This window comes from Octodon degus, unplaced genomic scaffold, assembly GCF_000260255.1.
Source record: "Octodon degus isolate 3935 unplaced genomic scaffold, OctDeg1.0 scaffold00126, whole genome shotgun sequence".
NCBI classification, from domain to species: Eukaryota; Metazoa; Chordata; class Mammalia; order Rodentia; family Octodontidae; genus Octodon; species Octodon degus.
In genome coordinates, this window is record NW_004524702.1 from 1,262,110 (window position 1) to 1,288,213 (window position 26,104).

A 26,104-nucleotide genomic window follows, 5' to 3' on the forward strand; every position below is an offset into this window, starting at 1 on the left:
AAAAAAAAAAAAAAAATCGTGAGCATGACACTGCTCTGGGCAGGGCAAGAGCCCCAGCCCAGACACAGAAGGCCATGAGGTGCAGGCCTGGTTCAACTTGCTGTGGCCACTGTCCCAGCCTGTCAGTGCTGAAATCAGGCACTTGTCCCTTCAGCAGTCTCTGTCACGTGAAAGACACACACTTGCTTGGTGCTTGGTCCACACGGATCATGGTGCAGGCTGCAAGGATCCCACTCCACACTGAGGCTCCAGGCCTCGGGAGGACAGCCAAAGGCTGAGCGCCACGGCGGCCGGTCGCCAGAGGCAGTGGCAGCAGGAGGGAGCACGCACCAAGGCCCTCTGCACTCGACCTCCTGCACAGACTCTTTTCAAACGTGGGCCTGTGCGGCCGCCTAGACAACTTCGGCCCTGGCCCTGTGTCCAGCCACATGGCCAGCTGCACAGTTTGTGGCATCAGCTCTCTCCCAAAGCAGATCCACCTGCGCAGCACAGCAGCAAGCACCGCGCTCTTCTCAAGCACCGCTGTTTTGGCTCTTGGTTGCTGGGTCTTCCTCTCCTCTTCCCTATGCCCTCTCCAGATTCTACCCCAGAAACTCCGTGGAGCACCCCACGTGCTCCAGTCCAGGCTGGGGAACACGGCGCTCCAGGCCCCTCCCTGTCCTGCAGTAACTGGACACTGCGTCCTCTCTGAATGCAAGTGCTGCTGAGCTTGAGTACAGAGGTGAGGTCTCTGGCAACGACCTCAAGCAGCTTTCTTCCCACGGGGCGCAACTGCTGCCCCTCCAGCCCTCCCACATCAGACCCCAGCTGCTGGCATGCACAGCCCTCAGAACCGTGAGAAACAGGCTTCGGCTCCCTGGAGATCACCCCACACCACACGGCTGGCTGGCCTGCCGGGGAGAAATGGTGGTTTTCTCCAGCAGCGTGAGAACAGCGTGCAGCCTGGTATGCCAGGCACTCCTGAAAGCTCCTTTCCCACTGGGTGGATGCGGCTGATGCCCTGATGACAGAGAGGCCAGACAGACAAGGCAGCGTCCCCACTCTGTGTCTCCCACTGCCACAGATAAACTATGGCCCTGAAGTTCCCCGGCGTCCCCACTCTGTGTCTCCCACTGCCACGGATAAACTATGGCCCTGAAGTTCCCCGGCAGGAGGAGGATGCCACGGGAACAAAAGACCTTTCCCCAGGGATGCGCCTTAGGGAGAAGCAGCGACTCAGTTTCCAACCTAACTCTCAGGTCTGGACAGGGTCTCGGCAGGGTTCAGCGGGGTGACGAGAGCCAACTCTGCACCCCACACAAGGAGCCAGCATGCACAACTCTCAGTTAATCACGGAGCAGAAAGCTGAGGTGTGACGAGGCTCCTGACACAGCCAAGAGCCACAGGCCAGGGGAGCCTGGGCTACACACGCTCACACTGCACAGGCAGGCTCCTCTCTTACCAGTATCACTTCAAAAATGAGTGGGACCAGTTTGCTTTCTTCCACAAGTCTGTTTAAAAAAAAAAGAAAGAAAACAACCACTTATTAGAAAAAATATATATGAACCATTGCGCTAACATAGAGCACGAAACCTCATGCAATTTTAATTGCTGAATTCTATGACTGGGAAACCGCACAATTAAATACTCTTTTTTAATACACTGAGCTGCAGCTATTAAGCACATGAAATATGGGGCTTCTCTGAAAGCTGCAGCTGGCTTTGCCTTATTGATCAGCACAAAGTGAACTATCAAGTAGACTGGTATTTTTAATGTGCAAATTAATTAAAATTCACAATAATTACAAAGGCTATCAAAAAAGGTAAAGCTGGCTGAGAATGAAGCCAGCCCTCGCCACACTGCTGAATTATATGAGGCGACAGTGTCATTTTTATATAAGCCTCATTAGCTGTCTTCTCGGCATTAATGAATTCATTCCAATAAATTTTAATGATCCTTAATTTTCAAGAAATTAGACATCAATCTCCCAATACATTCTAGGCTTTATTTCTTATCAAATATAATTAAAAGTTGTCATCAGTTATAATTTTATGCAATTTAAGAGAAATAGCTTTGATAAAATCAACACCATCCAAAAGGCACAGTGTAGTTTTATGTTTTAAATCAGAACAAATCTTTGACCTCTAAATACTTTTATCCAAGACTTGGTAAACGCTTCCCAGTAGCAGGCCAGACAGGGCCATCTGACCCTTTGCAGGCCCCAGTCTCTGAGTGGCCACTCCACTCCATCACTGTCACTAAAGCGGCCACAGTGGAAGTGGGCAAGGGCTGGAAAAAAGCAGGCAGCAGCCCACTGCAGCAGCTCAGCCCTGCTCCGCGCAGGGGGACCACATGCCTGCAGCACACTGCACTGGAGTCACTTTATAGGGTCACCCACATAAAGCAGAGGGCGACTGGGAGTCACACAGCCTCGCGGGGCTGCTCTGTGGTACACAGATGAAGAGAGCCTGTGACACCACTGCACTGCCACGGGGCATTTATGACAGGTATCCAGGGAAAGTGGCAGGCATCTGCCCAGGGTGAATACGGCACCGGAGGCCACTGGTGTCCAGCACTAAACACATCACCCTCACGGCAGCACAGCTCAAATCACCCTATGAGCAGACAGACACACTGACACAGAAAATGTGGTCCATACGCTACGGAATGTTACTTAGCCATCAAAGGGACAGGCATGCTGCCAGTTACACTAAGGGGGACGAATGCAGACCAGGGTGCTCTAAACCACGTGATACACACACAAAGAGAGCATGTGGTCTCCGTGGGATCTGCAGGGGCTAACTCCGAGAGGTACAGCAGGAAGCGCCTGGAGCCGGACAGAGAAGAGGGAGCCGTGGGTCACAGAGGAGAAAGTTCAGCTGGACGGGAGGGTAAGGGCCTGCAAGGCTCTGCAGGGCATGACTGCTGCAGCTAGCAACATCCTGGACGTGTCACACTTCCCCAGGAACAGCTTTTGAACGTCTGCCCCACCAGGAGTGATTCCGAGGGCTGAGTGGGTCAGTGGACTGGCTAAATTACTGCAGGTCTGTGCACCCCAGCACCCCAGCAAGCTCCAAGTGCGAAAGCCTCATCGGTTACAAATTAACCATAATTAAAATAAATCAGCGATGTATTATTCACACAACCTCCATATACGAAGGAGAAAAGGGTCTGATGACAGACGTTCAGTTCAAGTGCATTCTCTCCGCGCAGATGGGGCGTGCAGACTCCAGGTGGAGCCTGATCTCCTCCCGGCTTCCTGGGACGTGGCTGCCTCACGGCCCAGCATGGTATCCCAGAGGCCCAGGCCAGGAAAGTCACAGATTGGGGCAGGCAGGGCTTCTGCAGGGATGGAGACAGGACAGGGACGTCCCCCGCCATCATGATCCAGAGCACTCCTGCAGGCCGCAGAGCACACTCATCGCATAAGAGCCCCATCCACTCCTGGCCAGCATGGCTCCTGCCCTGGCTCTGCCCCTGGCTACAAGGTCTCCTGCAGTCACCTGCAATGGGACACCCAGTCTCTGCGTTTGTGTAGACCCAAACTTCTGCTCTCTGGTCTGGCTCGTGTAATTTAGGGCACCCCAGTCAAATAAAAAGCAAACTCAAGCAAAGTAGAATTTTAGTTTAGAAAGAAATCTCTCCTGCTTCCTAGGACCTACAAACTGACCTTAGGTAATTTAACTCCACAGCAAGGGCGGAACAAGAGGCCACAAACGCTCTAACACAACACTTCTCAGAACTGTGTGAAGTCAGCAGCGGGTACGTGGAGAGACACTTTACAGAGTACTAGTTAGCATTTAAGTTACAACTAACATCTTCCAGAGCGCCCTGAACAGCACTGCTGCTGGGCGTGCTGAGCAGCACTGGGAATGCTTTTTCACTTTTCCCAGGAAGTTACACATAAAATCCAGCGGCCACACATTTGAGGAGGCCACGTTGGATAGCACGCCGAGCTGTCTCATGGTGTGCTCTCTCTAGCATGGCTTCCAAAGATTAGTGTCCATCCATCCACCTATCCTTAGGATCTCCTTGCGTGGTACCACAGGCCTGGCAGAGGCCGAGGTGCTCGGGCCACAAGGTCCCGAGGACAGGTGACTCTTCTCTGTCCAACTGGATGCTCTGAGGAGCCGAAGCCGCTCACCCGCAGGGGATCACTGGGCCACAGCGTCCTGCGCCACTCCTGGGCCCTGGAAAATGAGGTCAGAGGTCACAGTCCCGGCTCTGCTGTGGCTGGGCACTGTGGGGGGGAAGACCACAGTCTGTGGGTGAGGAGACTCCTGAGAGGAGACTGGGCCCTGGCCATGCAGTTCTCCCCAGTGGACGAACCACGACACTGATGGGGAGAGCTGCTGCTGGGAGGTGGGGCACGGTGCAGGTGGGTGCAGACAGCTCTGCCTGGCTCTTCCCACAGCCACATGGAGCCACTGCTCTGCCCTCCAATGCATCTGCCATGATGCACAGGGAGCCAGCCAGGGACTGACACCTCATAAGCCAGGAGCCAGCTAACCTCTACTGCTTGCGCTGTGGGTACCTGATTAAAGTCACCACTAAAATCACCATAGGTCCGAATGACTGCAGAAATCTTGGTTAGCTCTGTTCTGAGCCCGTCTGCAGCACAGAACGTTCACAATGCACCTTCACAGATATCTCAGCAGCACCTGATTACAGAACCAGAGCAGCTGCATGAGTCGCCACGCCCGGGGTCACATGGGCCCCCTGTTGCTAGTTTGTACTGGGGAACAGCGAGTCACACCCATGCCGGCTTGAGAATGCCATTTCCAGCCCCCGACCTTGGTCGCACTGCCCTCCACAGGGCTGCTCTCCCAGAACCACAGCTCGAGCTGCGGGAGGAGCCAAGGGCCAGGGGCCACAGCCAACCCTGCTCCTGCAGCAGCAGCAGCAGCTGCAGGGCCAAGGTCCTTGTGCAGAGGCTGCCGGCCTCCACAGCTTGCCTCCAGCCCCAGCATTTCCAAAACCAGCTGGGGAGAATCTGCTGGACATCAGGTCCCTCCCTGGTCTCAGGTCTCAGGTCTGAGGTCTGGCTCAGGAATCTCAGGTCTCAGGAATCTGCTGGACATCAGGTCCCTCCCAGGCTTCCAGTCTCAGGCGGCCTGGCTCTGGGCTCTGCGCTCTGAGCTGGGTCTGAAGAACTGAGTGACAGCCAGGCCTACGGGGACCGAATCCACATTTTAAAGCAGCTGATCTGGAGACTACCTCTTGCCGTGAGGACGACAGCACTGGGCCAGCATCAGCTGAGGGTGTGCACAGCTCCTGCGGCCCTGCGCACCTCTCCTGGGCTTGCTCACCAGGCCAGCCAACTCTGCCATGCTGCTGGCTGCGCGTGCCATGGGCGCCTTCCAGGAAACGGGTGCATGTCCAGCCGACACAGATGTCGGGCTCCTCAGGGCCTGGGGGCTCACCTTTGCCCTGGGCTGATGGACACCTGGCGACAACCACAGCCTCCTGCTAACATCACTTGCCAGCCTGGCAGGCCCACGGCGGTTACTGTGAACCAGAAATCTCTGAGGTCAAGCTGAGCTTTGAATTACAGAGTCAGTGCAACAGCTTCAAAAAGAAACAGATCCACGATGCTTAGCTGTGGCCTGACACGTCCACCTGAGGGCAGCGACATTCCTGACGCTTCTCCACTAATGCGCTGACAGAGAGCTGCAGGATTCTTCCCCAAAAGGTGAGTACCTAAGGGGCTACTTCTCACACAGGGCAGGGCTGCAGCTCCGCGTGGGCAAATCTGAGGCACAGCCACTTAGCGGGGCAGGCACACATCTGCTCCACAGGACATTCCGGCCCTGGGGAGACAACACTGCAGCAGCACCGTCCTCCTTAAGCAGCAGAGCAAAGGCACAGGGCACAGGGCACAGAGACAGCGCCCACTGCCACCCCAAACACACAGAACTTTAGTCTGAGAAACTGTGTCTTATTTGAAGGCAAGTGTTTCTGCCGGGCGTGATGGTGCATGCCTATAATTCCAGCATTTGGGAAGCAGAGACAGGAGGATCCCTGCGATTATGTGGCCGCCTGGGCTGGGCTATGTAGTAACTTCAAGGCCAGCCTGAACTGCACAGTAAGATCCTCTCTCAAGAAAAGTGGGCCGGGGAGATGGCTCAGTAGAATAGGCGCTTCCCTGGCAAGTGGAGGACCTGAGTTCAATCCCCACTTCCGCAAAAAAGAAAAGTGTTTCAGACAGAAGGAGAAAGAAATAGAAGTTTCTCTGCCACACTCACAGCTCTGCAGAACATGTTTCCACCTTCAGCTTCCTGATATGGCCCTGAAAGCTCACTAATGTCTGTGGACACACAGCCGCAGCATCCCTACCACAGCAGCATGGCCAGGAGCGGGAGCACCCTGGCCTGGTCAGTGCACAGCCCAAAAGATCCTGTGTGCTGTGCCCAGCTGCGGTACCTCCTAGGGCTCCAAGCCTGGCTTCACCCAGGGCTGCCACTGTCCCAGAACAGGCAGTAGAGTCCTTAGTGACCAGTGTGGGGATCCCGCCCTGGCCCCTCTGTGGGTCTCTGAGCTCTGCCCATGCCTGCTGCCGTGCCACAACGTGGTAGGAAGGTGCTAGACACGGCAGAAAGGTACACAGGCTCAGGAATGACCTAAGTTTAGGCACAGACAAGGGAAGGCTGAGGACAGAACCCTTAGGTGAACCAACAGCTTGGCCAGATAATCACGCCTGGGATCACACAGTGACAGGACACAGGGAAGAGGAAATTGAGTGGGGAGAACAGCTTAGCTCTCTGCCTCGTCCCCTGGGGCCACATTTTAGATTCAGTCCTGGTTCTGTAAATTCCACTATTCACACCAAGTAACCTCCTGTCTAGCTCACCTAGCATTTGCTTCTAGAACCATTCATAATCCTATGACACTGAGAGGCAAAACCCACAGTAAGGACAGACTCAAAGCCACCAGTCCTGGGATTAGGGTATAATGGCCTGATTTGTGCGTGTATGCGTGTGTGTATGTGTGTGTGTGTGTGTGTGAGAGAGAGAGAGAGAGAGAGAGAGAGAGAGAGAGAGAGAGAGAGACAGACAGACAGACAGACAGACACAGAGACAGAGACAGAGACAGAGACCGAGAATACACACATAGGTCAAGACAAGAGATGGAGAAAGGCAGAAAGGAAAAAGGGAGCAGAAGAGAGGGTGGAGGGAGGGAGATCAGGATATGAAGTACGAGAAAAGGTTCAGTTCCTGTTGGCTTTCTTCCTGACATGCTTTTTAAGAAATCTTTTATGTATTTATTTACTTGCTACAGGGTCTCGCCACACAGCACCAACCCATAGTGAGCCTCCTGTCTCAGCCTCCTCAGTGCTGGGATCACAGGAGTGCACCACTATGCCCAGTTCCAGGGCCGGCACAGCATGCAGTACCTTTGTTCACTCTCTGAACAAGTGGGTTGAGCAGGATTTATGACTCCAACAAGGAAAAGAAATGATGAGAAACACTGGAGTGCCCCAGGAGGGTGCACAGACCCCTAGAGAACCAGTCAGGCGGTGCCCCTGGTGGAAGACGTGATGGCAGAGAAGGCTAAGCAACTGCGCAGTCCAGGCTGGTAACCAAGGTGCACCGAGCAGACAGCGCAGGCCTGGGGCTCAGCCTGCTGTTTAGTCTGGCAGCTCTGTGCTCTCTAATTAGATGCCAGAGGCCCCCTCTGCATGCCAGGCCCTGCAGCACGTCCTGGCCAGTAGCTGTCACCACATAAACCCAGCAGTCTCCTGGTGGAGGAAGGCTCTGGCACGGGGCAGCAGCACGTCTGCTCCCCAGCTGGGCCTGGCCGTGCAGCAGAGCTGAGCACCAGCGGCCACCAGGGCACCGCAGCCCCCTCCAGGCAGAATGGTGAAGGGCGCCCAGCATGAGCGCAGTGCTGGCTAAAATGACAGGTTTGTCTGCATGTCACCAGGGGAAGGGGACATGAAAGCAACTGCAGTGCCAAAAGCTGCCAAATACTATCAAGCATTTGGCTTCTTTTAAGATTCCAGAAGGCAAACTAATCACACCCAGAACTCTGTATAACTATTATTGCTGTATTAGCTACCATACTATCCACAGGTGGGCCTGCTGGCAATGAAGTCCAGATAAACGAAGTTCCTGAATTAATTAGGGACTCTGTGGCCGCAAAAACACAAAATATTATGGCACAATAGAAATGCTTCCTTTCAAGACAGTTTTTTTTTTTCCTTCATCACTGTTTGCAACGCTACGCATTTTGACACCACCAGAAGCAAAATATGAGTTTTTATGAGTTTAAAACCAGAAAGCAGGCTGGCCAGATAGCTCAACAGACTAAAGCACTTGCATAGGCAGGAGCAAAGACCAGGGTTCGATTCCTGGTGTGCCGTGCTGGCCCCCCAGCGGGGCGTGCTGAGACAGGGAATGAGACTGGGCATGGTGGTGTGCACCTGTAATTCCAGCACTTGGGAGGCTAAAAACAGGAGAATCATCCAAGTCTGATCTGTGTGGTGAGACCCTATAGTGAGACCCTGTAGACCTTGTGCTAAATACATTTTTAGAAAACCCAGAAGGTTTTAAGTAATCAGTTAAAAATTAAGACAGTAACAAGGAATTGGAAACCGCTGCCAAGCAGAGGGCCGCGGGGAGCAGTGAGAACAGCGCTTTCGTAGGGGTCTGGCTACCGCAAGACCACTGCCACCTCTTTGAAGTCTTGTTGGAAAAAATAAAACGAGGATGTTAACCTGACTCTACGCAAGCAAATAATTTAAAGGCCATTGTTCTGATTCTGAGAATGATACCGACGGATGCTGAAAGAAGCAGGGAAATGGCATGGCGAAGGACAAAGAGGAGCGCCCTGACGCTGGGCCCTGCGTGCGCCGGAGACGCGTGTTCCTCTGAAATACTGCATCATGTTTGGACTGCAATGGCCAGGAAGGCTGGTGGCCCTTGGGCATTATCAGCGCCTTCATGACGGCCGCCTTCTCCTGGGCACTGCAGTCCACATCCTAGTGCTACCAGGAGAGGGGCCCAGGTCGCATGGCACAGGCCTCTCACCACCCCACCTGCCCACTGGCCAGCAGGGAGGCACACAGGACTCTCAGACACACAGCGCAGCTGGCACAAAGCAGGCGGCGGGGCGGCTCCAGCCCGAGCCCTGGTGTCTGCACGCAGAGGCCTGGCGCCAGCTCTGATCCCACCCGCTGTGGGCTCAGGCTAGCCCTCAAGGGTATGACCAGGGCAGCACTATTTTCACAATGCTGTTAGAGCATCGCAATGACCTCAGGGTGTGCAGAGCAGTCTGTGCTCTACCTGGTGGCTCAGAGGAGGGGATGCAGTGTGAGCAGCTCCTGCTAGCATCAGCTCAGAGGGACGTGAGTTACTGATTCCAGCCCCTGAACCAGCCACCACTCTGCCCAGACACTGCAGCTGAACACTGGCTTCCAACACAAGCAAGCAGTAAGCGAGGCAGCCCAGACACCACGGAGGGAGGGATCTCTACCAGCTCGGGGTGCCATGGCCAGAGGAAGCGGTCCCCACAGCCACAGTGGCCCGAGAAAGACCTCTGTGACAAGCAGCTCCCAGGTGCCAAGAAGAATGCAGATGCCAAGGGCTGTTTCCAAGGCAGCAAGGACTGGTCTGACCCACGCCTCAGGCTGAGACAGGAAGGTTCGTGCATCGAGGACGAACTCGGGAGGGCTCTGAGACAATGTGCACAGTGACTGGGAAATGACTCGGAGAATGCAGAACTGCCAGAGCAGGCACAGGGAGGTTCACGCCCTCAGAGCGAAGGAACACCAAAACGGAGTCAGCTAATACGGTGAACTTTCCTTGAGTCAGCAAGAAAAACGGTTCTTTGGCCCAACTCCTAGGCCTTCGGGCTGGTATCCTCCCCCGAGCAGAGCAGCAAGAGAACACGGAGGTGGATGGTGAGGCCTGTGTGGCGCTCCCTGAGCATAGAGCTCTGCAGGAGAGAGGACGCTGGGCTGTGCCCCATAGACATAGACAGAGAGACGTGCCCACGGGTCCCAGCCTGGAAGGGCCCCGAAGGACAGCCGGGCTGTGCCAGGCAGTGGCATCTGCAGGCGTGACGGCATGCAAGGACAGCGTCAGGCCTCAGGAATGAGTGCTGTCGCCTCCACCCACAATGTGGAGGGCACTGTCCAGAGAATGGGACGCTCTTCCCAGGAAGTAGACACAATGCAACCTGCAACAGCCTCCCTTTGACGCCCACTGTGATAGCCACTTCAGTTTAGAAAACTGGCTCTGCTTGGCAGGACAGAGAACAACGCATCAGAAGGCCTGGACCCCAAATCTCATGGTGCATCATAAATCAACTGTGCGCCGAGTCAACCAACTGCCCAAGAGCCTCACCTGCTCTGACCTGCCATCCTCAGCAGGCTATTCACGGGCACCTCTGATGCTGGCCCTGCGGGCTGCCCACTGCTGGGAAGCAGGATCACTGCGCAGGGCTCAGCGCAAGCCGAGACCCTCCACAGACTGCTGCAGCTCCGGTCACTAGGCCACTCATGTCCCTGACACGGCAGGCCGGGGCCCGGGCCTGAGCTCACCTCTGCCATCCACACGCCTGACCCTGGGCCTACTTCACTCATCCTGCCTGTCCTCCCCGTGGAAACGGCCTGGGCCTCCCAGGCCTCTGGCTGGCTCTAGTCCTATCCACCCCATTTGGCCCCAGGGGCAAGGCGAGCCCCTCCTCTTGGGATCTGAGCCCACCAAGCATCCCAGGGTATTATCTCCTTTCACCTGGGTTTACCACAGCCAAATAACAAAATTGACATTTTAAAATTGCCCAAATGATCTACAAAGTTCCACACAGCTTTAAAATGCCAATAGTTTTTATGTTTGCATCAATAAAAACAAAACAGTTTTATGCCTTTACATTAGGAATCAACAATCACTTTCAGAAGAGTCAGACAGGAAGTGTTTTAGGCTTTGCCAGGCACAGAGTCTCCGCTCAGCATCTGTCTGAAAGGTTCACAGCCCTTTATGAAAGAATACACCGCCTGCCTCCCTGCAAGCCGCCTGCAGCAGCCACCAAGCCTGACCCAGGACAAGACTGTGTAGACCCTGCACAGACAAGCAGGGAGTCCTCAGGCCCCGGAGAGCCTTGCCAAGCAGAGGGGCTGCTCCGACTCCACCCTCAGATGAGAAATGCTGCACAAAGCACAACCAGAGGACCACTGTCCACACAGGTGTGCAATAAACTCCAAGTAGTTCCCAAGTGGCTTTGTGAGTGTAACTCCCTGAATAGCTGTCCACGCCTGACTCAGAAACATCTGTGAAGTACTCAGGTGAGTGTGCACTCAGGTGTACATGGGCAGGGCACAGCGGGGACACACTGTATGCGGTGACCACCCTTCTCAGGATCAGCAGACACAACAGCTCAGCCTCACAGATGGGAAACTGTGGCAGGGCCCCAAGCCCACTCCAGCTGAACCTCACTGGAGCGTGCGACCACCCGCCAGCTCTCTGCCTGCCTTCGGAGCGGAGGGGCCACGCTCTGACAGACTTCCGACACAGGCAGCAATCACTAGTGCTGGAACAAGAACTTTCCCAGGAAAATTAAAATGCTGAACTTCTCAAGAATAAAATAAAATTTTATACTCATAACTGCTGAAAGGGTAATTTTAATGGAAGAACATAAAACACTAGTAAAGTCAACAGCTAGGGCAATTTTAAGCTCCAAAGCCTTCCTAAGTAAATTTCAGCACCAACGATACAAGTTTGATAAGTGCACAGCAGTGTGACCCTTCAGGTTCCCCTGAAAGAGGAGAAGGGGCCTGAAGCCCTTTGGGCTCAAGGGGAGCAGCAGAACTCAACACGCATCTGCTTTCAGTCTTCTGTGCCCGCCTGGGCCCCTGACATTCTCGTCTCATCAAGAAGTGCAGGTGTGGACCCCGCTTGAGGAAGTGGCTGAGGACGCCTTCCAGGGGCTGGGTTCCTAAGTGGAGAAGCAGGTTAAACACGAGCCCGGGCCTGGGGGCTGCGTGTGTAAACCGAAGGTTCTGGGGAGCCCCAGAGCCCGGTTGGCTCCTTGACACAAGGGTTCATCTCCACTGCTGCCAAGTGATGGGAAGACCTCTAACGTATGACCACCTTCGGCACCAGACTAGAGGTGACAGCTCTCAGAGCTAGGCCTAAGTCTGTCCTGCCACAGTATGCGTGTAAGCAGAGAACATGTACCAAAATGAAACATGTCACATGTTGGACATAAATAAACAGAACAAGAAATATTATCTGCTGACCACAAGGCAATAAAACTAGAAAATAAAAGGCTCAGTTTTCACATACCAGCATGACAAAGACCCGCCAGGTGTGGCCTCGCACATCGCTCCTCCCGGCACACTGCGATGCTGAGGCAGGAGGGTCGTAAGACTGAGTCCAAACTCAGCAACTGAGTAGACTCCCAAGACCCTACTTAAAACAAAAGTAAAAGGGGGCGGGGATACAGCTCAGCACGGGGACCCAAACTGCCACCTGCTCCCCACGCCCCCAAAAAGAAAGCCAAAGCCCGCAATCCAGGAACTTCATCCAGGGTCCGCCCCAAGCTCCTTCTCACTCGGGTGATGAGGTGTGGCACAGCCCGGCCTGCGGGCGACTCAGCAGGGTCTTTCACAATCACTCCGCCTCTGGTCAGCGGCTCGGAAGCTGGTCTATGTGTTTAATCAGCTGGGGAGCTTGACAATGACCACCCAGGCCTAGAGATGGGCACCAAATCGGCTGGGGAGAGCTGGGGCCCTGGGATTCCTAACAGGGAACGGGCACCAACGGCGTCTACCTTTGATGAAGCTGTTCCTCACCCAAATATTTAGATACAATGCATTCACTCGGGACAAAGGACCTGTCATTAATTAGAGTTTCATTTTAAATAGTCGACAATTAGGGAAGAAATATTCCCTATCGAGGACTCACCAAATCAATACACAGAAAATGCAATCTATGCGTCTGTCAAGAAAAGACACAGACGACGTACACTTTCTGTTCTCGAAGCTGTTATTCTCTGAAAGTGGGGAGGAGTGGTGCTGCCACCAACCCTCAAGAACTGATACACAGGTGGCTCCTGCCGCCCACCAGAGGACCCCAAGTAATAAATAGAAAAGATCACTCACTGTGTCCAGTATCATGAGATTAGAAACAGCTCAAGTCTGTCTCTTAGAGGCTAATAAATTATGAAATGAGGGAAGAGGATGTAATCACCCTATTCGCCAAAGCGGTGCAGACACCATTGTGGACCGGCAGTTGCTTTTGTGTCGCCCCCCTAACCTGCTGCATAGCATCCTACACAACACATACTGTGATATATAAAAATATTCCAGTATCATAACGGTATGCAACTGGGAATATCTACTAAGCGAAAAAAACTCAGGGGCAGAAAAAACACATATACCGTGCTATTTGTGTGTAAAAGGAAGAAAAGAGAGAATGCACACTCAGCTTGGCTTGTGTAGGGACACAAATGGAAGAACAGGAGGCTACAGGAGCCCAGCCAGGAAGGAACGGCTTCTCCATATCTGCCTCTTATGCTGTTCTCTTTTCCCAGCAAAAATGTATAATCCATTTCAAAATGTTCCACATCAAATGCATTCATGAAATCCTAGTCGGGTGCATGCCTATAATCCTAGCATTTAGGAGGCTGAGGCAGGAGATCTCTGGGCTTTCAAGGCCAGCCTGGACTACATAGCAAGACCCTGTCTCCAATCAATCAACCAATTAATCAAACAAACTATTCTAGTTACGGGAATAGAGACAAGTCCCCGGCCTGATTCTTTATCACATACCCTAGCCCATTCCTAGTTCGGTAGCAGCTCCGTGCCAGCCACTCATGGCCAGGGTGCCTGCCACAAGGGGCAGAGCCGCGGCAGCAGCCATCCAGCTCTGCTTCTGACGCTACGCTCAGCCAAAACCGAAGGATCCAGGTCCAACCTGACACCCTTCTGGGGCAGGGGAACCAGAAGAGAGCCCAGGAGAGACCCCAGGTGGGCACAGGCCCCTTGGTGGGGGTGGGGCGCACAGCTGAGCTGTCCAATGGAGCAGAGCGTGGCCGGCACCTCTGTGCGCCACCTCTGCTGCCCTCTGAGACTGTTACACAGGGCTCCGTATTGTGGCTGCATCGCAACCTGACTGTGCATCTGTGTAAAATTACATAAATTACACAATACGGTATCACTCTAAAAATTATGTGCCTCCAGGGAAATCCTCCACAGAACAGCTTCTGAGAAGTCACCCTCGTGGTTAAGGGAAGCTTGACACGGACATTTTAATTAGCTACAGTGAACCGACATTAAAAGACATTCAGTATTATCAGTCACTGGGCGAACGGGAAATAAAATAAAGCCCCAGTGAGCACAGCACAGATGTTAGATAAGAGTACAAATAAATACTCGTACGCAAAGACCTCCACATCAGGTTGACAAATGGAAACAATTTCTGAGAAGACCTGCGCAGAGCACTGGTGGTCTGTGACCACCACAAAGCACAGCTATCCCAGGGCACGCACTGAGTTTACAAAGGAGAGCTGCTCGGGAAGGACCCAGACCAAGAGGGACAGGAGGCGCCGGCAAGAGAGCTCAGCGGACTAAGCCCACGCTTAGGCAAGCACAAGGACTGAGTTTGATCCCTGGCACTGCATGCAGCCAGCCCCTCCCCCAGGCCTGCTGAGCTGGCAGAGACTGGGCGTGGTGGTGCACGTCTGTAATCCCAGCGCTGGGGAGGCTGAAAACAGGAGGATCACTACAGGTCCTGACACTCAAAATACATAAATTAAAAAAACAAAGAAAGATGGTGAAGAGGCCCCGGGGAGGCGCTGGGGGCCGGGCAGACTGTGTGAAGCTACTGCTAGAGCTGAAGGCAAAGGCTAACTCGTCTCTAATGTTCAGACAATAAGGCAGTCAGAGAGGCCGGCCATTCTGCTTCTCCTTCTCCAGGGTTCCTCACCCCAAACCATGGGAGGAAATTCAGTTCAATTCAATAGAACTGGCAAGAAAAGAACCTAGAATACACACCGCAGGCGTGAGCTGAAGCCAACTTTAAAGAAGTAAATCGCAGGATGGGCGTCGTGGTGCACACCTGTGACTCAGGCTCTCAGGAGGCTGAGGCAGGAGGGTCGCTGACAGGCCCAGGTCAGCCAGGGCTAACCAGTGTGTTCAAGGCCAGCTGAACTACACAGCGAGATCCTGCCTCAAAAAACCCCCAAACCAGCTGGCCACAGTGATGCACATCCATCACATAATAGCAGCCTCCATGGAGGCCGAGGCAGGAAGACTGCAAGTTGGAGTACACCTGAGTAATTTAGTGAGACTCTGTCTCAAAATCTAAAAGTGACAAGAGACTGGGGATGCAGCTCAGTGGTACAATGCTCTGGGTTCAATCCCAGTGCTACCAAAACAAAACAAAACAAAACAGCACCATCTGTGCCAGTGCAGGAAGAGACAGTCAGCACGCAGCACTTGGTTCCTGATGTCAGCCGCTGCGGCACAGCTGCCTCAATTCACCCTCAGCCTTAACACACACTGTGCTGCAGAACCAGGCTTGCTCCTTGGGAAGAGACAACGGTGTCCTCTGCGGAGGGATATGAAGACCCTGGAGCCTTTGCAAGGTGCTGAGAGGCCCGGAATGCGAGCTTCCGGTCAGTAAAGCCCAGCAGGCCAGGAATGCGAGCTTCCGGTCAGTAAAGCCCAGCAGGCCCGGAATGCGAGCTTCCGGTCAGTAAAGCCCAGCAGCAGCTCAGTCCGCAGCTCCCCACGGGGCACAGGACAGCAAGGTGACATCCCGGGGCACTCCCAAGGGCAGATGGAGGTTGTGCCTGGCCAAGAGCCACGCAGCCCAGCAGGCAGGAGACCCTGACCTGGGCCCCTGGCACTGCCGAGAGCCCGCCGCACACGAGCACGCCTGCCAGGGAGCCGGTCAGGCAGCTCCCCCCCCTCTCCCACACGCGGCTTCCTTGTTGCTGGCAGCGGCACCTAATGGATGCCTTTCAGGTGGCAGCAACGCCAAGACTGTGCAGCTTCACCGCTAGAGAGCGGCTGGCTGCCCCGCTTGGCACTGTGTCTCACGGCCCCACGGGTCAGGACGCCTCCAAGAACCCTCCGCCTCCTTCCCCGTCCTGTGTGCTCCCCAGCAAATTGTCCTGGCAAGGCTGAAGGTGCCCAGGCCTCCAGCACCAAGGTAACCAGCATGCCACATTCAGCACCCGCAGGAGGGCAGTGCTCTCCAAAGTAGTCAACCGACAGAAAGGCAGAAAGTCACTCAGTATTACAGAGATTTACATACGGTATCTGCAAAAATAAGGTATAAGGTAACATGTGACTCATAGTGAACCTCCCGTCTCGGCCTCCCCAGCACTGGGATTACAGGCGTGCACCACCATGCCCAGTTTCAGGGCCAGCGCAGCAGTTTCCAGGACTGGCGTGGCATAGGACACCAGGGATCAAACCCGGGTCCTTGTGCTTGCCAGGCAAGCACTTAGACCACTGAGCTATCAGCCCAGCGCAAGGTAACAATTCTAAACACTATGGATTCATTGCTCCCCTTGGAAGAATGTATTAGTTTTGGCACTGCCCACTGCGCAGGGTACAAACTCAACCACAGGGTCAGGAATGTGGCAGCAGAAGCCGAAACAGCACCCACAAAGAGCGAGCACTCCAGTGCTTCGCTTTTAGGATCTCTCTTCTCTACACATTTTCAAAATACAAAAAAAATTCATAGAGAAAAAATAAGGGGGCTGGGGAGATGGCTCAGTGGAATAAACGCAAGGGCCTGAGTTCAATCTCTGGTTCCACAAAAAAACAAAAAAAAAAAAAAAATAAGGTGAAGATGCGGAGAAGTTCAGCACCTGGTAAAGGTCGGGCTGCGCTCCGTCATGGCCACGAGCAGCTTCAGCGCGTAGGCAGGCACGGGGTCGGGCTCTGTGAGGATGTGCTCGTACCTGCAGGGACACAAACAGTGAAACGCTCGGTAATGCTGCTCACGGAACGGCAGGAGCCGCAGACCACAGGACAGACACCTGGACACTGTGATGAGCTGCAGAGCCTGGAAGGCTCCCTAAGCCAGAAAGTCCCTCAGCCTCTGCTGTCAGGGCGCAGCCACACAGACAGGCTACGATGAGGAAGTCACGAGGCAGCCACGAGAAACAGTCACCACATGCCTTAATTTTCTTGTTTCTGGAACAAAATAGTCAACACCTGAGGTTAAAGGAGGAGGGGTTTACTTGTCTCACAGTGTGTGGAGGTTTCAGTCCATCATCGGCTGGCTCCAATGCAGGGTGGCATATGGCAGAGGGCAGCAGTTCATGGTGGCACAAGACAGCAAAAGCAGCAAGAGGGGAGGGCAGCGTGAGCCTCTTTCCTCCCTCATGCTGGATGCATCCGCCTAGGGCAGATGTGGCACTCGCGTTCTGAATCCCAGCACTGAACACAAATCAATCACAAGCTCGAGTCACGCGCTCTAGTGTGAGGCTTTGGGGGACATTTACACGTGAGCCATGGCACCAGGAAAGAAAGAACCCCTGAGCAGTCACAGCTGAGTGGGGATCTCGGACCCCTCTGGGCTCAGGGGTTGAGTACAGTCTCCACGTGGTGAAGACATAGCAGAGGACCCAGAAAGGACACGGAGCTCAATCGCTCAATCCCAAGGCCAGGGAATGTGGGACAACACACGTGTAGGCCCACGTTCTGCACCCTGAGCACATCTCCATGAGGCACTAAAATTCAGGGAGCACATTCCCATGCTCTGGCCAGAGGCCAAGGGGAGACTCAAGGGTCAAGGTGCTGTCGGGGCTGGCCACACAGGTGACCCCCAGAGCACCTCAAAGCCCCGGGATCCCAGAAGGAAAGCGATGTTCTATGCAATGGACTCACAGGCTCAGCCCTGTCATGACCGGGGGATCTGAGAGCCCAGGCGCCCACCAGCGGGCCTTCACGACCAGCGCTGCAGGCCTGCTCCAGTGTCTCTCTGCAGCGGTCTCGCCATTAGTCCCTTTAAGCCCCAAGAGAAGAAAGCTGGAAAGTCTTACTGCGTCTCTCCACCAGTTTCCCTTCTGCTCCCCACAGGCCCTCCCCGGCGGAGGCTGCGGTGGGTCAGCGCCGGTGATAGAGACCACTGCGGAGCAGCCCTGGGCAGGACTTAACCCATCGGCCTCCGTGCTTCCCTGTGAGTCTGCCCAAGGCCTGGCCTCTTCTCTGGAGATGGGCAGTGGGCTCGTAGGACGTGAGCCTCTGTGAGTCACTGGTCCCACCGAGGCCTGGAAAGGCAGGTAAAGCCTGGAGGCCTCCAAGGACCAGACAAGGCCTCCGCCAAGACCACCCGGCTCAACCTCAGCTAGACAGACCGCAGCCGCAGGCACTTCCCTCCTGGTGGAGACCTTCCTGGAGCTAACACAGTTCTCCTAAGTTAGGTACCACCTTACTTGGAGAAGCCCTTGAGCGGTTCTGCCTTTCTTGTGTATTCCCCTCTCTTGCTCTGACAACTAAATAAAACCCAGCTTCCCTGAGAAGAACTTGGCCTTAGCACCCAGAGAACCTTGCATCCTATGAGAGCACTTTGATGCTCCTGGAGCCCTGGCACCATTCCATTCGCCTCTGTCTATGTAGGCTTGACCGTCCACTTGTTTGGGAGCTTGAGACCTGACCACTGCTACAGCTAATGATAAAATGAACCCGGCGGACAGGTCTCAGCACCACGCTGGCTGCTCAGTAACAGTGTCCAGTGGTGAGCAGGTGGACAGATGGACAAATGGATGACCGCACGACGGGCTCTCTGGGACAGTCAACAACTGAAAGGGGAGGAAAAGCTCTCTGAAAAGCTAGGCAGGCAATTAAAATCCTGCGCGCGAAGCACAGGCCTCCCCCAGCGCACAGGACCTCAGGCTCTCCAGGCTCCCTTAGCCTCCTCTGGAACTCATTAGATAACAAGCTTAATTACACAGCCGCTAAGCCCAGAGTCACCCAAAAGGATCCACGGAAGGAGAGGAGAGGGACAATCACAGGAGGGCAACCTGAGAATTACAAGAAATGGAGCCTGAAAGCACAAGAAAAACAAAAGAGAGAACCCCCAAAACTCCAGGCAGAGGAGGGCCAGGAGCCCTCAGCCCCGGAGCAGGCGTTCCTGCTTCCGGCAGAGGGCCCTGCGCACACCAGACAGGGAGCCATCGCCAGGAAATGCCAAGCTGGGGGCAGGAAGCACCAAGCCTTCGAAAGGCTCCTGCGGCTTTTACATCAAAACAGAAGACCTGCCTGCGTGCGGCACAGATGAGGCACTACCCACTCACGCAACACCGCAGCTAGGTCACCACAGAGTGGCCAGCAGTAGGTTAGGAGATGCAACACGGCCATGCTTGAATAATGCCAGGAAAGACAAAAACGTCAGGCAATCAGCCAATCTATTCCACCACAGGAATAAGACAAAAAAAATCAAGTAAACATCTGTAAAAATGATGCTGCGCTTGGTAAACTAACATTCGATACAAATTTTCTTTAAAAAGGAAGAGTACAGCAGATTAGAGAACAGTAAATTCCTTCCTCCAAGTATCCTCGTGAAATGCCAAGCCCCTCCCGGGCCGGGACCCTGCAGCACGCTCAGGTCCAGGCTCTGCCAGAGGACTTGGGATTCAGGAGACTGGTAAACTGCTAACGATGCACGCACAGCTACGCAAGGACCTGGGATCACGGCAGCAAGACCTTAGGCCTCGCCCCAGAGTGGCTGGCAGGGGCTATGTCTAGAGCCCAGACCAGTCCACTGGACCTGTCAACTGGAACAGCTCTGCGCCCCGCGCTTTTACGGGGTGGCCCCTGCTCACAGGGCTGTGTGCAGCCTGGAGGGCCAGCTATGTGCATGCTCACACCACGTTACCATCACTGCGTGGCTGGAGGGTCCCATCTGGAGCCTTCAGCCTGGAACACAGCGACACCCTAGGGTAGCCCCAGGGCCCAAGAAAAGGCCATGGCCTTGGGCTGGCCCAGCGTTCAGACGCCCTGTACCTCTATGTTAACAAACCCTTTCCCTAGCACATACTGAATAGGGAACCTGAGGCACTGCCGTTGAAGATGGCCATGAAGGAAGAACGTCCTGGCCCTTTCCACTGTGCCAGCATCTGGGAAGTGCAGGCGGAGGAGCTCAGGAGAGCCTGGCGGGAACTTCCCCCTGAGCCGTGGCCGTCCTGCCCCCTGGGCTTTCTGACCCAGTGAGGGAGGAGGTGTGACCTCACAAGGTGAGCTCTCTATTCACAGGCTTGTACAGAAAGCACAAGAGAAAATGTCCAGGAATAGAAGAGAAAAAATCCTCAACAGGACTGCAAAGTAATTTTAAGAACAGGCTTAACAAAAAGTGCATAGTGCTGACGCTAACCAAGATGACGCCCCTGCGGCACTGACTGCACGGAAGCAGAGCAGGCCTCGAACAGGACAGCCACAGACTCTCGGGGCTGTGCTGGGGTATGGACTCCTCCCGGGCAGCACTCTCCGCTTCCCTCTCGCTGGGAAGAAGTCATCACCAGTGTGTCCACACAGCACACTCGGGCCCAAGCCTGAGACGGCGCTGCACCAGTCACCAGGCTCTCAGGCACTCACCTCCTAGAGGGACAGGGTGCGGAGCCTACCGGTCCCGTGCTGTGCTGTCTGCAGCTCGGCGCATAATGAGTGAACGAACAGATGCAGAGACAAACTCGAAGAGCCCTGGCCGAGGCGCCCTGCGCCCCACCTCTACCTCCAGGGCCTCTTCCAACCAATGAGCCAACGCAGCTGAACTCAGGCGGGGAGAACCATTTACTAAATCCCTAGCCACTGGGAGCCAAAACCCTTAACGTCACCAAGGCTGAAGACCCGCAGTCCTTGGGTCTTACCTGCCTGGTCTTTATTCTCAGTCTGAAAATAAGTAAATCCTGGACTTACTGAGCTCCTGTGGGAAGCAGCAGACACAGAGTTGGCCAAGAAATGAAAGCACCTGTCCATTCACGGCCAGGGGCCCTGTGAAGGATGCCTCATGAGACATTGAATTAAACGTCACTGTGAAAATTTACAACCTCATGCAACAGCAAACAGTGAATAGACATACAAATATTCCTGGGTAAAAAACATGTCATTGGTGTTGGCAGGACAACAAATGTGAAATGAAGGAGAAAAATATTTATGTCATTAAAAACTAAATATTTCACATTAGCAAAATCACCATAAACAAACCTAATGAGGGAAAAATTATCGCTGGCAAAAGAAGTGAATCTTACCAGGAATGGAGAAACCATGTGACCAAGTGGGAGGACAATAACGTGGAATGACTGGCAAAGAGCAGGACAGAGCACCTGATGGCCAGGTGAGTGAGGCCACATTAGGCCCACGATGTGGACGCCGAAGGCTGCTGAGCTAGGCCGACAACGGGAGGAAAAGAAAGGCTTCCAAGGCCAGTGTGGAGCAGCAGAGCGTGAGGCGGGCCCAAGCCTGAGCCGCTCACGGACAGGCAAGCAGGGCCTCGCAGGGAGCTGCGGATAGCCAAGGGACTTAGGGAAGACCAAGCTCCGAGAAAGCCGCAGCCTTTCTGAGGAGAGGCTACGGAAAGGGGCAGATAACACACTCTGCCTGGCACTTGCAACGCCATCTCTTCTAGACCTCGAACCAGGCAGCACCCTGAGTCGACCGCAAGACTTTAACAGGTAGCACACAGCAAATAAAGAGCCGTCGTCATGAGAGTATCCCGGGCCTGTGATTTGGACCAGCTGAGTTCTGTGATTCTCCAGCGCTTCGCATGGATATTTACATACCAACAGTAAGCAGGTGCCTAAACGCACAGAGAAGTGGAAGTCAGGAGGGGAGATCAGCAGACAGTACATGGAGATGTCCTTAAATAAGAGAAACACAGCGCAACTTCAAAGTAAGTGTTAAAATATAGCTCGGGGCAGCAAGCCCTGCTCTGGCCTCTTCAAGCAGGCAATAGCAGATTTTCATCATGGACAATATCCACGCAAGGTTAACACCACATGTAACAAAACGCAGTGGCCGGCTCACTCTCAACAGTGACACCTACCCAGGTCCCCTCACTAACTCCCAGGTTCCCTGAGTTGACTCACTTAGGTCAGGGTCCAGGGACAGCACCCAGCAGCCACAGACTGAAAACACAAGTGAAATGAAAAACAACATTGTGACGCTGCTTTCTGATGAAAAAAAATTATCTAAGGAGAGTTGAGAGTGAAACAGTCTGTCCTGATCCTGGTCAGAGATGCTGAGTGTCCATCTGCCTCAGCACAGCACTCTCTCGGCGGGGGAGCAGAGAGGCCCCAAGTGCAGGCCTCGGCCTGAGAGCCCCGCATACCCAGAGCTGCCTGAGGACAACGCCCCCAGCGGCACAACCTTCCAGCACGCTGCTGCCACGACAGACCTGTCTGTAAACTCCAGCTGCTACAAGGAAACACAGTTCTAGTTTGGAAGGAATATATTCCGTTCTCAGCTTCTAGAAAACAGATCTTAATCACGGATGGCATCATTATGGTCCCGATGATTTTACAGGTCACAAGAGAGTTATAAAGGAAGGTCTGCGCTGGCTTTCCCGCGCTGTCGGGAAGAGGCTAGCAGCACATTCGTCACCAACGTGATCTCTTTTCAATACAAAGCCCTCAAAGCTAAAAGAAGCCACTAGGCTAAGACACACATTCACGAAATGCATCCTGTCCAGCAAAGGCAAACAGTTTTCCCACGGCTGGCACGCCTCCTGCCGCCGCCCCGGACGAAGCCTCCTGAGGTGCAGCTGCCTCCCTTCACCGTCCCCAGCACCACCGTCTCCCGGTACACTGGTCTATGGTGCTGCTTTCCCTAGGACGCGGGACAAACGGAGTCCCCATGCGTCTGTGATCACTGCTTGGCCTCACCCTGGGGCACGCCACGAGCGCAGACAGGCCGTGCCGTCCAGCACGGCGTCCCAGGCTCAGCACCAGGAAGCCCTCGGTGCGTAGTTACTGCATGAACTGGGCCAGAACCGCCAAAGCCTGCGACCTAGGGCCGTCAGCATACAGGCTCCTCCGATGGGCGGCTGAGTCTCCACGTGAAAAGCAAGGTGAAAGCAAGCTGAAAATGATGGGCCTCACCTGGACACTGCCACCCTGGGTGAGGACACACAGCTCCGCAGCTTCCGCTGGCCCCTCTGACCTGGCTACTGGAGCTGCAGCTCCTTGCTGCCCTAAAGCAGCGTGAGAGAGGATCGTCCCTGTCCCCCAGGCCAGGGAAGGCCTGAACCGGCAAAACCCCAAGCCCTGCTTCGCTGGAGCACAATGCTTTCCCCAGAGCCACGACTTGAGTCCACGTGAATTGGGGACCACCCACACTTCCACTCAATGACATTAAAACACCCCTCCCAGGAACAGCAGCGGTGCCACCTGAGAAGGCTCTCCTCCAAGCTGCAGTTCAGCACCAAAGGAGAAGCATCCTCACCTCACACAACAACTCCTAGTGGACAGAATGCTCCAAAAATCAGCCTAACACTAGTACCAAGGTTCACTGGTAATGACTCTGATATTAAACTTCTGAGAGGTGCTGATGTTAATTATAAGGTCAATTTGAGTCAGTTTGGTCCATTAAATACTGCCTCTTCATTTCTGTATAAACCTTTCAAATTAAATCTGGTCTCTCAGCTGAATAAAAATCAGAATAATTCCTGAGTATCTATGATACCTCTCTTCCCAGAGGAGAAGAAATCTTTTTTCATTCACCACACATAAACCCAGTCACCACACTGGCATTTCAACTACCTGACAGAAGGAAGAAAAACTGAATGGAGGCAGGAGAAGGAGAAAGCAAAGGCGCCCACACAGGGCCAGAGCAGGGCCACGCTCTGAATCCAAGCTCACGAGCCACAGACCAGGTGTCTCCGTGGCCAATGTCAGCCATGGCGGTAAGCAGAGGGCTCCCCAGGCTGGAGACGGAGGGGGAGGTCAGAGAGACCTGGCTGGGAGGGGTGGAGGCTTCAAGCAAAAGCCTTCTACCACGGCCCCACAGCTGCTACACAGTGAATTGAATAATCACCCCAAATTATGTCAATACCCGAACACCAGCAGCCTGGAGATATGACTGTCTTACTTTCTCACTGCTAGGACAAAACACTGGACACCCACAATTTAAAGAAGGAAGAGTTTATTTCAGCTCACAGTGTACAGAGGTGTCGGCCCACGGTCAGCTGGCTCCAAGGCAGAGGCGCGGCAGAGGGGAAACGGGCCATGGTGGGGCAGGCAGGGAGCAGCGGCAGCCTGCCTGCCTCCCCTCCCTTTGTACTCCATCAGGGTGCATGCCTACTGTTGGTGGCACCCACACCTGGGGCGTGGCTTCCACCATCCACACCCAGAATGATGCCAGACCAACTAGTTGTCACGCGTCCATGACCCAGCCACCTCCAGAGGCCCACCGACAAGCACACGGGACCTGGGGGGCATCTAGATACCCGCCACCACAGTGACCTTATGCAGAAAAGGGGGGCTTTGCAGGCGTAGTGAAGGATCTCAAGGTAAGGCCTCTGAGGCACACGAGTGACGCAGGCCTGTTATCCCTGCACTCCCAGAGGCTGAGGCTGAGACGACTGCAAGTCCAAGCCTAGAACTCTGCAAGACCGTCTCAAAATGCAGAAGGGGTGGGGATGCAGCTCAGTGTCAGGGCCTTGAGTTCAATCCCCAGTGTCACCACAAAAAGGATACGGAGGAGGGCTCAGCCCAGGTCCCCAGTCCTGCCACTGCCCTGGTTTCAGCTCTGGCCTCTTGGACTGCTGGAGAAAGAACTTCTGTCTTCACCCTGTCTCTCTGCGAAAACTTGTTACAAAAGCGCTAGGAAACAATGTAAACCACAAGAAGTTGGATCAAGCCAGCAACCCGAAGGGCTGAAAGCAGACACCCCGGTGCCTTCCGAGGAACTATTCCACAGCTGCCTCGGTCTTGCTGGGCGGGACAAGGCAAGACCTGCGGGACTGGTGCCCCGGGAGCTGGGATAGAACATGGGACTGCACTCTGCTGCCATGTCTACACACCAGGAGGACAGCGTGTGAGAAAGGGCTATCATGCTTGCGATCACACTTATGGGGCTGTCCCCGGAAGAGACTCCTGCCTACCCCGACACGGTGGGGACAACCGGGACGCAGATGTCCAAGCTGTGCGAGAGGCTGCAGAGTCCCCGTAGGGTTCACAAGGAGGCCACTGAGAAGTTGTGTTGTGCAGGAAATCCTGTTTCAGAAAGTGATATGGGGACAATAAAGTGGCTCAATATTTAACCAGCACTTCAGAGGAACCTGTGCTCCCAGGACTTCAAAGTGTTTTCAGGTGACGCTTCTGAGCCTTTGGCTCTGTGGAGAGCTCCTAGCACTGGTCCCGAGTGCGTGAATGGGGTGCACTCAGTCCTGGGCTAGGAGAAGGGGAAACGCCTCCTCCGCTCAGGCCAGAGAGCACACAGGCCCCTCCTGTGAGGAAGCTGGACCTGCCTCGCAGTTCCTGCCTGGGCCACAGTCCTTCCCTCGCCAGTCATGCCATGCTCCGTGCATACCTGAACCCATGAAGGGCATCCGGACCTGAAGGCAGGAGGCCGCAACACTCAGACTGAAGCTCTTCTCCGTAAAGGGAAAGCACTACCCTGAGAAGAGGTGACACTTCCTCGCTGTTAACTCATTCGCTGACAGCCAGCAATTCCTCCAGGGCGTTCACCACAGATGTGGTGGTGGCCGCGACACTGTCTGAACATGACCCGGCATGGGTGCCACAGGGACAGGAAACATTTTCTTAGGAAGCTGCAACTAGGCATTTTCAGTTTCAAATAAAACAATGTTGGCTGGTCCATGGTCTTGGGCGAATTCTGGGGCACAGGCCCTGCACATGCCTGACAAGGCTGTCACCCTGTCTGACCCCAAGAGCTCAGAGGTCTCCATTTTAGAAAAATTAAAAGTACCATCATCCAAGCAGCTAAAGACCGAACTCGCAGGGAAACAGCCAGACACGTGTATACACATCACATCGGCTTCCAAGCATGAGAACCTGAAAGAGTAAAGAGGATCCAAAAGGTGCACTTGACACAGTGGAAGGAAAAGAAACGGCTCAAAGGAAAGGACCCCTGGGAGGAGAGAAAAGAGAAAGGAAGGGCGGGGAACAGATGCGGATACATACAGGAGATAGCTGAGAGGACTGTACT

General features: G+C 54.3%; 1 protein-coding gene across 9 annotated transcripts in view; it reads right to left on the reverse strand.

The window, feature by feature from the left end:
* Positions 1–26,104, reverse strand: part of Ulk4 (unc-51 like kinase 4) — a 380,871-nt gene that overhangs the window by 208,076 nt on the left and 146,691 nt on the right. For all 9 annotated transcript variants that reach the window (XM_023700793.1, XM_023700796.1, XM_023700795.1 and 6 more), the window contains 2 exons: positions 16,804–16,896; positions 1,442–1,490 (listed from right to left, as the gene is read on the reverse strand). In XM_023700793.1, the coding sequence (XP_023556561.1) occupies positions 1,442–1,490; positions 16,804–16,896 (142 nt within the window). The remainder of the gene's footprint in view (positions 1–1,441; positions 1,491–16,803; positions 16,897–26,104) is intronic.